We start from the raw sequence: 13261 nt of genomic DNA on the forward strand, positions 1-13261 counted from the left end.
GGTTTCTCGAAATAGCACGGATTTTTTTTTACACGGAACGCATCCCCCATATTAACAAAGACCCGGTGACTTTTTTTACACGGATATTTTTTGCACGGCTTTTTTTACACGGTTTCTCGAAATAACACGGATTTTTTTCACACGGCACGCACCCCCCGTGTGAAAAAAGAATCGGGTGTAAAGTCAAAAGCTAGAAATAAGATAACTGATGAACATTTGGACAATTCCTTGCGTATTTCGACCTCTAATCTGAAGGCTGATCTTGATAAGCTTGCTCATGAAAACTGTAAGTGAACTATGTATATTGTATTAAAATGCGACAAGTTTTTTTTCTTTCTATTGTTTTTCAAATACCTACATTTATTGTGATATAAATCAACATTTTGTTGTTTGTATATTTGATTCATTTTGGAAGAAAAAGCATTGCTTAACATTTCAGGAACATCTACTAGTAACGAGTTCTCAGAATAAGCTGTTATATAAATTTAAAAACTGCGGCCCGTGGCATTGGCGCATAATTTCATTTTGGCCCGCAGCAAGCGTGTACCTGAGCACCACTGGTATAAGGTGTAACCTGAACCTAATTACATGTTGAGAAGTACGTGTTAACATGACAAATACCGCGATCAAGAAATCGTTAGAAATCAGGCGTCTTCTAAGCGACTCTCGCGATTCTTACGCGATTATCATATCCATCTCATCTAGCTACATCTATCTAGTTTGTTATGTTTCTAGGGCTGGTCACTTTTTGCTAGACAGATTTAATTTTTTTTTTAGAGCAGGAGTGTCGCAGTGTCGGTGGAATAGATGTGTTTTGTTTGCGCTCTAAAACTTTTAGTATTTTCGAGTGTATTTTAACGTTTTTAAATTGATATGTGTAGTTAAATTGATGCATCCAATAATAACCAAAGTGCTGCAAGCGGGGGATTGGGATCAAAGAAGTTGAAATAGGAAGAAATTTATCGATTTTCCATTTTGATATTTATTAACATGACGTGATTCGTGATCGGATGTTTTCGGACGTTCGGATTGTGTCGGTTCTCACTGCTGTCAATGAAAGTCTAAAAACACGGCAACAATATCCTGAAATGCCGTTCGTGTGAAATATTTCAGTGCTTGTATGCTAGTTCCACGTCGTGGATTTATTAGTGTGGGGATGTGACAAGTGATAGTAGTAGAAAACATACAGAAAACAAGAACTACCCTCAAATATGGACCAACAGGTCTGTGCCATCAAAAGGAGGAAAAAAGAACTACCCAAAAGTGGGTGGTTCACGCAAAACCGTACTATGGGCCAAAACTCAATTTTGAGTCAAATGAAAAAAAGACAGGCAACATTTGAAGTTTCCGAATGCCTGTTCCACGACGCAAAAATAAAATCGTATAATTTCTGGTGAATATCGTTTTGAAAAATGCAAAATAACTGTGCAATAAGTGTCTTGTGAATATAGAGTAAAAGCTTGCAGTGCAATGCAAGCTTATAAGAGTGTTTATATGTATTAGTGCGAGCCTCAGTTGGACGTTGTTGGTGCATATGATGCCACACTGCATGATTCAGCCTCGGTTGTCTCGAAACTCGTTATCATCCAGGAAATTTGGTGAGGATGTTCCATTATTGCTATTTTATTCCAATCGTTGAATATCTTGTACTATTGTCGTGTATCAGCCCTTTCATTATTCCCTTATCGGTGATGTAATTTATCTGCAGGTGTAGGAATAGCGTGTGTGAAGTAGAACTAGGTATAATAGGGGGATTCACTTAACGGTGTAAACATTTGCGTATCTCATTATTGAAAAGTTTCATATGCAAATACAAGGGGCATATTTCAAATCGCCTATGAAGCATTTTTGTAAACAGATATGCAGCAACCTACGACGTTAAGTGAATACCCCTAATATGTCGCAAAAACAGAATCGACTTCATAGTTAACATACTCTCCTACTCTCCTCTCTCCTCTTTTGTTCCGCGGTTTTCAATCTTGTCTTATTTTGATCGTGGACACAAGAATCAATAAATTATATTAGTAGTACTTTTTTGTCTGTATATATTATCGTTGAGTTTCGTCAAAAGCTCTTTCAAAGCTTAGTTTCATCGACAAGAGTCCTGTTCAATGAGAACTGAAAATAGTTTAACTAAAAACTTTCAAGTTATTTTCTTAACTATAAAACGTATCTGATTGAACGAGGGGAATGTGTTTAGTTTGAGGGGTGACGTTAGATTTTTGGTCATCATTTTTAAAGTTGTTGAAAATTATAATGTTATTTACACCGAAAGCACCTCATAATATTATAGCACAGATTAGTCTCAATGTTCGTTGAATTCCTAATCCTGCGTATAAATCCATTTTAGAAGAGTCTAACATTTTGTATAATTCTTAGTAATTGTGTTGTCCAATTTCTGTCATTCTGGTTATTCACTAAATACGTTCATTTGTTCTTCTAACCATAGGCTAGGCTTTATTGCAGAAGCGAAAAGCAAAATAGGTTTAAAATACATATTGATCGAGTAAAGTGAAATAATCATAATATTCACATAATTATTGTAATTTAGTTTCATTTTTTTTCCTACTTTTTTTAATGACAAACAAAGTGGTTATCCAACTTTTCCGAAAACCAGCGGTCGTGAATCTAAATTAAAAACACATAACATACAAATCATAAATCAAGGAAATTGCGACATACAAAAGTGAGTAAAAAGGTTTAGTATAATTATCAACTTATTGCACGATGTTTTTCTTCATGTTCGATTACCCTAAGGGGATCGTTTTGCCTAATGATTAAAAAGTTTTTCCCAAAATTTAATAATTATATTTTAATAATTATCCCCACAAAATAAGTCGGAATGTCAGAGTTTCGCGAGTGAATACCTAGTCTAAAACTAAATATTGCTGCCTCTATTGGCTTGATAAATCATGAACGTTTAAAGAACAAACAATAAATAGAATAGATATAAGTATATACTCTTTCGACAGCCGGCTGGCAAGAGTTTAAATTAGAAACATATAAACAACATATGCTATGGGTCGAATTGCCAGCTTGAGGCAAACATCCTTGACCTATCTTACCCTACCCAAACACCAACTCCGTAGAACTTATGAGGGCGTCGCCAAGTCGGGGGCCTCTCACTAAGTAAGTTCTACATCAACATTTCCTTCCATATCCCTAGTTACGGTAAAGATGGGCGTGGCCGGGAGTAGTGATCCTCATGCTTTTGTTATTTTTGTGTTAGACTGAAATCAAGAATCCCTCCCCTTCTTGATTTCTGATAGCATTCTACATAGGGATTTCAAAAGAAAAACATGAGTATCACTAGTGTCCAATCTACGAAGTATACCGTAACAACGCTAACGCTATAGACAGATTTAATTTTTTTATATAAATTTACTTTTTTTTTCGAGGCGTGTGTAACACTTTACGGAGCCAATAGCTTGTATTTTATAATAACAAATTTTAATCTAAATCTAATTGATTTTTAACTAATTTGAAACTCATCATGAAAAATATCAATTGTTTCCACTGCAATGTTATATGCGGCTGCAATCCTCTGTTTGTCATCCTCTATTATGAGTTTACGTTCGCGTTCATCTTCTATCCATTCGTAAGTTGGGACACTAAAACGTCGTCTCTCGAGATTAAATTCGGACGATATCGGTATGCGTCTATCTGCTAGGGTGTCCCAAAAACACGATGTTCAAAAAGTTGGTGTGCTCAAGGCTCAAATGACTGGAAATCGCAACTGGAGCATTTCTCTAGAACATTCCAAAATTCTAAAAAATAGTTTAGAAACTCCGACAGATCATTTTTTGAAAAATGAGCTTTTTTTTTACTAAATTGTCAAATGTTGGCTGTTATCAAATACTTCTTGTGAGTTTTTCATTCTTTTAGAGTTTTTTTTATTTTTCTACACACTGTGGCCAAAGTTCTACAGGCAAATTTGACTCGAAAAATGCGTTTACGCGACCTACATAGCTATTTAATATTTGAAGAAATGTTATTTTTCAGATCTATTTTTCAATAAAACTCGATGGCACGAAGAAAAAAAAAATTTCACGAAGAAAAAAAAACATTCTCAAATTAAGCTCGGTGGTATTGAAGAATGTCTAATTATTCAAAAATGATCTGCTGTCGTTTACATTACAATATTTACATTACAATATGTCGAGCCAGACTCAAGAAAACTTCAACCACTTTGGTGAAACAGCTTCAACGAAGTGCTGCTCGAATGTTTGGAGAAGAGATAGAAGCAGATGAGATAGAAAACATAAATCCGGATGAATATTCTGAAGATCCAGATTACCTAACCCAAGAGCGGAGGAAGGCAGCAAGGCGCGTAAATATTATGGACAATATTATCGTATCAATGATATGAGGGTTTTACTTCTACGTGAAGTTAAACGATTTACATTGATATGGAAATGCTAATATCATCATTCAAACTTAGACGTGCATGTTCATGATAGAATTAGAGACGAAAGTATAGATTTGATAGTTCCGTTAGGATACGGCGGACATAAAGAATGTTTCTTACGACCTTTCTTCTGCCAAGCTCCCGTATGATGAGGGAGGGAAGAGTATCAGTGTGGAAGCTGAGAGTGTCCAGTGGAGACATATCAGATCTAAGTTTGGAAGATTATATTAGCATTTCCATATCATTGCATTTTTACCGAAGTACTGTCCAACATTCTGGCTACGTTCGTCCGCAGTCGTCCGATTTTCACGGTGTGAACGATGGATGGTTCTCCCAACATCTGATGCAACTCGTGGCTGATTCGCCTCCTCCAAGTACCGTACGCCGTCTGGACTCAACCATACATGGTACGCAGCACTTTCCTTGTGTGCGCGTTCGTCCTCCACGAGCATCGTCCAGGTCTCGTGTCCGTAGAGTACTAGTGGTCTAATAAGCGTTTTGTAGATACTGCGGTCCACCACGTTCTGATTGATGGACGGCACTTCTCCGACTCTGGCCGTTATCTGGTGATGGTTAAACTGCGCCCAAAACTATCCGTCATCAACAATGATCGGTACCAACGACGGCCGCGGTACGACCTAGAGCGACAAAAGCAACCTGATGTCACCACTACACCACTACGCAGTGGAGAACAACGTCGGATATGTGGGATTGAAGTCGACGGAACGATTGGTTCAACGAAGCGTGTAGACAGATTCTGGAGGAGACGAACGCAACGCTGACGGTCGCGCTGCATCAAGGTACCCGGAAGAACGTGGAACGTTATAAACGGAAGTGGAGACAGCAGGCCCGCCTTTTCCAGGAGAAGAAACGCCGCCTGGAAGAAGCGGAGTGCGACGAGATGGAACAGCTGTGCCGTTCTCAAGAAACACGCAAGTTCTATCAGAAGCTCAATGCATCCCGCAAAGGCTTCGTGCCGCGATCTGAAATGTGCCGGGATAAGGATGGGAGCATCTTGACGGACGAACGTGTGGTGATCGAAAGGTGGAAGCAGCACTACGAGGAACATTTGAATGGCGCTGAGAGTACAGGCAGTGAAAGTCAAGGCAGTAGAGGAGATGACTACGTCCGTTCAGCGGACGATGGAAACCAACCAGACCCCAGCTTGAGGGAAGTTAAGGCTGTCATCCAACAGCTAAAGACCAATAAAGCAGCTGGTAAGGATGGTATCGGGTTGAGCTCATCAAGATGGGCCCGGAAAAGCTGGCCACTTGCCTGCACAAACTGATAGTCAAAATCTGGGAAACTGAACAGCTACCGAAGGAGTGGAAGGAAGGGGTTATATGCCTCATTTACAAGAAAGGCGTCAAGATGGATTGAGAATACTTTTGAGCGATCACCACCCTTAATTCCGCCTACAAAGTGATATCCCAGATCATCTTCCGACGTCTTTCACGATTAGTGAATGAGTTCGTGGGAAGTTATCAAGCCGGATTCTTTGACGCCCGCTCGACAACGGACCAGATCTTTACTGTACGGCAAATCCTTCAAAAATGCCGTGAATACCAGGTCCCAACGCACCATTGAGTTCAATGCGGCATACGACAGTATAGACCGCATAGAGCTATGAAAAATTATGGACGAGAACAGCTTCCCTGGGAAGCTTATCAGATTGAACAAAGCAAAGAAGGATGGTGTGCAAAATTGTGTGAAGATTTCGGGCGAACACTCCAGTTCGTTCAAATCGCGCCGGGGACTAATACAAGGTGATGGACTTTCATGCCTGTTGTTCAACATTGCGCTAGAAGGTGTCATGCGGAGAGCCGGGGTACGATTTTCAACAGATCCAGTCAATTTATTTGTTTCGCGGATGATATGGACATTGTCGGCCGAACATTTGCAAAGGTGGTAGAGCTGTACACCCGCCTGAAACGCGAAGCAACAAAAGTTGGACTGGTGGTGAATGCGTCAAAGACAAAGTACATGCTTGTGGGCGCACCCCAGCGCTACAGGGCCCGCCTGGGAAGGAGTGTTACGATAGACGGGGATACCTTCAAGGTGGTCGAAGAATTCGTCTACCTTGGATCCTTGCTAACGGATAATAACAATGTTAGTCGTGAAATACGAAGGCGCATCATCTGTGAAAGTCGGGCCTACTACGGGCTCCAGAAGAAACTGCGGTCAAAAAAGATTCGCCACCGCACCAAATGTGTCATGTACAAGACGCTAATAAGACCGGTTGTCCTCTACGGACATGAAGCATGGACAATGCTCGAGGAGGACTTGTAAGCACTCGGAGTATTTGAGAGACTGATGCTTAGGACCATCTTTGGCGGTGTGTAAGCAGACGGTGTGTGGCGGCGAAGAATGAACTACGAACTCGCCCAGCTCTATGGCGAACCCTGTATCCAGAAGGTAGCTATAGCCGGAACGGTACGATGGACAGGGCATGTTACGAGAATTCCGGAGAGCAACCCTGCAAAGATGGTGTTCGCTTCCAATCCGGCAGGTACGAGACGGCGTGAAGCGCAGCGAGCGAGGTGGGCAGACCAGGTGCAAAACGACTTGACCAGCGTGGGGCTCTTTCTAGGATGGAGAGATGCGGCCTCGAACCGTGTATTGTGGCGTCAAATGGTTGATTCAGTGTTATCTGTTTAGATGTAAACTAAATAAATAAATGAATGAACATACGGCGGTGCGGCAACAAAATCTATTCGATTGGAGCGTTTTGCGCAGTCGAAAGTAAGTACGTACGTCTCCGAATTTCTCTGCTGGTATCATTATCGGAGGTCGCCAGTGAGCCCAAGTACACAATTTCTTCTACCACCTCGATTTCGTCACCACCGATACAAACTCCTGGTGAATGGCTAACATTGTCCTCTCTTAAGCCTCTTCCTATTATGTACTACGACTTCGACGTATTGATGACTAGTCCGATCCGCTTTACTTCCCTCTTGTAGGCTTCTTCCATCTTCTCAAAGTTACGTGCCGTAATGTCGATGTCGTCGACAAAACCAAATAGCTGAATGGACTTCGTGAGGCTCGTACCACTCGAGTTTCAAAGCGACTCGAGAATCTCCTAAAACTCGAACTACGCACATCACCCGATCCATCGCCACCTTGATCAACCGTATCAGTTTATCTGGGAATCCGTGTTCGCGCATTACCTATCATAGCTGGCCCCAAACGATTGTATCATATACGGCTTTGAAGTCGATGAATAGATGATGTTTGAGCACGTTGTATTCGCGACATATCTGCTTTTTCTGGTTGATTCGGTAGAATATTTGATAAGAACTCCAGGACAATTTGGAGATCTTACAACATCTAATATGCCTGGGATTGAGATGCAAATGAAAGACAAATATTCGGAGGACATAATTGGGTTGATACCGCGACTAGGGACATCATGGAAGTCGTGGTTGATTCGGTAGAATATTTGATAAGAACTCCAGGACAATTTGGAGATTTTACAACATCTCACATGCCTGGGGTAGAGCCGCAAACGAATTACAAATGCTCGGAGGACATAATTGGGTTGATACTGCGGCTGGGGACATCATGGAAGTCGTTTTTGAATTGGTATACCATTTCATAAGAACTCTAGGACAATTTAGAGACCTTACAACATCTTATATGTCCGATTTTGAAACGCAAATAAAAGACAAATAGTCGGACGGCACGATTTGGGTGATACAGCAGCAAGGGACATTATGGAAGTCGTGGTTGATTCGAAAGACAATTTGATTCAAACTCCAGGATAATTTGGAGATCCTACAATATCTCATACGCCAGGATTTGAAACGCAAATGAAAGAAATACTCGGAAGACATGATTGGGTTGATACCGTAGCTGGGGACATCATGGAAATCATGGTTGATTCGGTAGAACATTTGATAAGAACTTCAGAACAATTTAGAGATCTGGCAACATTTCACATGCCAAGATTTGAGACTCAAATGAAAGGCAAACATACATCTTGGTAGTCGTGACTGATCTGATAGACAATTTGAAGATCCTATAATATCTCTTACGTCAGGATTTGAGACGCAAATGAAAGACAAATGATCGGAGGACATGATTGGGTTGATACCGAGGATGGGGACATCAGGGGAGTCATGGTTGATTCAGTTGAACATCCAGGACATTGAGAGATCCTACAACATCTCACATGCCTGGATTTGAGATGCAAATGAAACACAAATACTCGGAGAACATGACAGTTTGGGACATCATGGAAGTCGTTTTTGAATTAGTAGACCATTTGATAAGAACTTCTGGACAATTTGGAGACCTTACAACATTTGATATGTCTAATTTTGCAATGCAAATGAAAGACAAATATTCGGAGGACGCGATGTGGTTGATACCGCAGCTTGGGACATCATGGAAGTCGTGGTTGATTCGGTAGACCATTAGGTTCAAACTCCAGGACAATTTGAAGTTCCTACAATATTTCATACGCCAGGATTTGAAACGCATATGAAAGAAATACTCGGAGGACATGATTGGGTTGATACCGTGGCATCATCTGTAGTGGTGGTTGGAGGTTTTGGGCGATTACGTATAGAGTGTGAATCAATCACACTCTGCTATGCCAAAGACATGCTTGGCTGAAGTATTTGATGAGTGTGACTGTTCTACGCAGCGATTTCAGATTTACAGATTTGAAGCAGCAGTGAGCAAATCACAAAACCAACCACCGGAAAGTAGACAAAAAAAGATTTTAATACTTGTAATTAGACGAGTTTGTACAATCCCATTTAATTCCACCACTTAATTGTACCTTGACAGATACGTATTTCGACCTCAACAGTAAGGTTCGTCTTAAGTGTCTCGTACTTGACTCGACTCGATACTAGATCGTTCCGATTCGAAAACTATCCCGAAAAAAATTTAGTCAAATTTTCTTTTGCCATACAAATTAGGAGAAGCCTTGGACATAGTCCCTGCTGCCCGCGATGTGCACTCCCGATGGAAAGAAATATGTTTATATTATGCTGTAATAATGTAAACATCGCTGAAAGCCCCCTGTTGGTAAAGGGGTCCACTATTGGTCATTATACCCTATTTACTTCACTAAGTCGAATTCAACATATGGTATTTAGAAAGGCTTTATTACTACTGGTTGTGTGATACCGAGTTCTATCTACCGTTTCATGGAACAATCAATAAAACAACAACAGTTACTCACCTTCAACACAGGCAAATACCGACGAATGTAATCTCCATTTGGATCCGCTTTCCTCCCAAACTTCACCGGACAACAGCAGTGGAAAAACTGCTGAAAGAACGACGAACACGACAACCACATCCACATCCCGGCATTCACCGACCAGTCAGCATCCAGCAACAGCTCCTCGAACACTTTCATTCCCTCCTCCCAAGAAATCCACAGGTCACCACGTGTTAGAAAGCAAGCCACCGCGTGACGCGCCAGGTGGTGAATCCAGCCCTCCTCTCGCAACTGCGTCATAATGGCATCTATCCACGGGAAGCCCGTTTGTCCGCTTGCCCACTTGGCCAGGGCCTCCGCATTCCGATCCCATGGGATCTGAACGCAGATAGGATTACCAGCCATCTTGTCAAAATTAGGATTCTTTGTTGCGGCACAGTAGAAGAACTCCCGCCAAAGAAGTTGACCATGAAGCGACAATGGTGGGCAAGCTTTCTTGATTTTCTTGTAGAGGTCTGTCAACTGGTAGTAGAAAAGTCTTGTGCTGAGGCAACCAAACCGTAGATAAGGTGACAGACCCGTTTGACTCGCGAGAAGTGATTGTGGAGTCATCTTCGGTCGCCCGAAGGAAGCAACCCATGCTTTACGCTCCAGGTGTCGTTCGAGACGGGCCAAAGCTTCCGTTTCACCCCCCACCCAAATGGGTGGTTTCAGACCTTCCGTCTCGAAGCCCAATTCCTCCAAGGTTGGAACTCCGTACTTGTCGTCATGATCTTCACACTGTGGCGTTGAAGTATTAGCGATTATGTCCAGCGTAATGGCTGGTTCCGGCTGAGGAGGAGCATCCATCGAGGCGATGATAGCTTGGAACTGGTGATAGGTGAGTGGCGCTCGTCCACCATTTTTATCGATTATCCTAAAAAAGAATTTTGAAACTTGACAAATCGAGTATATTCGATTTCAGTATACGAACATACCTCTCCAATTGGTACAAAGTATGCGACACAGCCGAAATGACTTCTATGCCCAGTTCTTTACACATCTCAGAGATATTATGGTCTCGGACTTTACCGAACGGTTATGGATCTTCCTCGAAAGTGAGACAAGTAGTGCCCCATTCCTTGAAAAGCTTCGGAAGTGCATCGGCCGGTTGCCCCCTGATGACAAACAGACGTGCATTCAACTTCCTCAGATTGCGGTCCAAATCCTCCAAACACTGGAGTAAGAATCTGGAAAGGATGAAAACGGACGATTAAAATAAATTAATATTTGCATTCTTCACACTGCCTCACTAACAGGCTTGTAAAATGTCATCTACATGTCATTTGACTAATTTGTTCATAACTTTATTTAGAAGCTAAATTTATTCCATAATTTTAGATGTACTCATAACGCTTGAGTAGGGCTATATTTTTGTCCAAGGGTACATTGCTCAAAATATAACATCTGAGGCTGGAGAGTGAAAACTCTCCAAAATGTCACGTGTCATTTGACATAATGTCATTTGAATGACATTTTGCCTCCCATGCCCCAGATTACATATTTACAGCAATGTCTTGTTAGACAATGTTGTAGGCACATTGAAGAGCTATAAGTTCGTCATACATCATGAATTGATAGCTACCTTCTGGAAAAAGTTCTGGGAAAATTATACAAACGAATGCAAATGACATTTTACAACACTGCTCACAAATAGCAAACCACTCCGACTAAGATAAAATGAAACACAATGCAAATGCTACATCTGCAAAAAAAAGTAGGAATTATCAAAACATGACTCTATTTTCTCCACTCTATTCGTGCCATTCTGTTACATCGGTTCACTGTCACATTGCGTCCCACGTGACTCCAGTTCCTGAATGAATAATCGCTGTTCTCTGGTCGTAATGTAAGATAGGTGGGGGATGCCAATGTAATATGATGCCATGAAGGGCGAAATTTTAGCTAAAGGCCACGAATACGACGTGAAGTTTCAGTCACTATACATAATTGTCGACAAATCTAATTTCCGCTTTTCGGGGTGAAGCAAACGATTAAAATCAACGATTTAAATCTTTTCTTTTTTTCTTCCCTTCTTCCTTTGTTGGTAATGTTCATTGAGTCAATTTAGCTTTTCTTACATATCAGTATATCAGGCCATTTCGTCGAATGTCGTTTGGTTGAATAGTTAAAATATTTTACCTCAAATAACGAGTAGTGAAAATGAAATTAGTACTGAGAAGTGAGAATTGAGAAGTGAAAAGTGAAAAGTAAGAAGTGAGAAATGAGAAATGTGAAGTAAAAAGTGACAAGTGAGAAATGAGAAGTGACAAGTGAGAAGTCAAAAGTGAAAAATAAAAAGCGAAAGTGCATAGTGTACCAGGAACTGGAAACTGAGAAATAAAAAACAGGGTTCGTAATGCTCACTCAACCTCAGGAGCACAGGATGCGCTCCCACTTAAACTTTCAGGGAGAAATCGCTTTTCGGGAAAGAAAAAACAGTCTGGAGAGTGATAACCATTTTTCGCTCACTTCGATTGCCCCGGGAAGTTGGTTTGCTCGTTTTCTTCCATATCCGAGCTTTTTCGGTGCCCCCAGCAATGCAAACGGTAGTAGCCTTTGTGGTACAAATAACCGGTTACCAACATGCAGATAGCATGGTGATGTGGCTAGAATGGACGCATCCCTTTGGTTATTATTGTTGATATTCTGGGTTCGAGTCCCGCCGTGGTCATACAATTTTTATAATTGTTCTGCGATAATTCTCGCGAAAAGTGAGTGAGAGGTAAAAGTGATGAAACGAAAAGAGCATTTCATCTGCCAGACAAAATTTTCGTTTATCTTCCAAGGCTGGCTCCAGAGAAAAGATTGGTAGGAGAGTGACGTTCCTTGCTATAAACAACGAAAATAGATTCTCCCTGGGTCCGAAAAATTCCCTTTTTTACTTGTCGTAAGACGAGTTCGTACAATCCCATTTAATTCCACCACTTAATTGTACCTTGACAGATACGTATTTCGACCTCAACAGTAAGGTCGTCTTCAGTGTCTCGTACGTGACTCGACTTTTTGTTGCTTTGTTCTCATCGAAAAATTGTTGCTTTGTTCTCATCGAAACCAAAAGTCGAAACCCTGATAAGAAATAAGAGGTGAGAAATGAGAAGTGAGAACAAAGAAGCGAGAAAGAGAAATACAGAGTAAGAATTGAGAACTGAGAAGTGACAAGAAGGATGTGAAATAAGAGAAACGAGATTTCATCTTCGTTCTTCCTTTTTCATCATTCCTTCTTTCTTCATGTTACTTCTTCTATATTCCTTCGTAAATCTTCTTCCTTTCTACTTCCATCTTCATTTCTGCTTCTTCCTCCTTCTTACTTCTTCGTTTTCACTTCTTTCTCCTACCTTCTTCTTCCTTTTTAGAAGGAATGTTGGATGTGCTACATGAATCCCCCAATACTATTCTGGTAACACTGTATCTGATCCATGTCAAGTGTAGCTTGAACTCGGAATAATTAAAACGTGCTATTTGTTTTCTAAGTCTAGCGTGTTACTCTCGGTTATGTATCCTTTTTCGGCTGGTTTCGCCCACGATTTGTGTTCTCTGTTGCCTCCAAACCCCAACAAAAGTATGCTTTCTTGTATACCTACATGATATAGTATTATTCATTCTATCTATTCCTGACAAAACCCAACTAAGACATA

At 41.0% G+C, this 13261-nt stretch overlaps 1 protein-coding gene across 1 annotated transcript in view; it reads right to left on the bottom strand.

Moving 5' to 3' along the window:
• The window catches only part of LOC134202581 (cryptochrome-1-like), a 48088-nt gene that overhangs the window by 3445 nt on the left and 31382 nt on the right, over window positions 1–13261 (bottom strand). The window contains 2 exon segments of the mRNA XM_062677598.1: window positions 9603–10500; window positions 10562–10813. Coding sequence (XP_062533582.1) covers window positions 9603–10500; window positions 10562–10813 — 1150 coding nt within the window.

This window comes from Armigeres subalbatus, unplaced genomic scaffold (assembly GCF_024139115.2).
Source record: "Armigeres subalbatus isolate Guangzhou_Male unplaced genomic scaffold, GZ_Asu_2 Contig1291, whole genome shotgun sequence".
In the NCBI taxonomy this organism is placed as follows: domain Eukaryota; kingdom Metazoa; phylum Arthropoda; class Insecta; order Diptera; family Culicidae; genus Armigeres; species Armigeres subalbatus.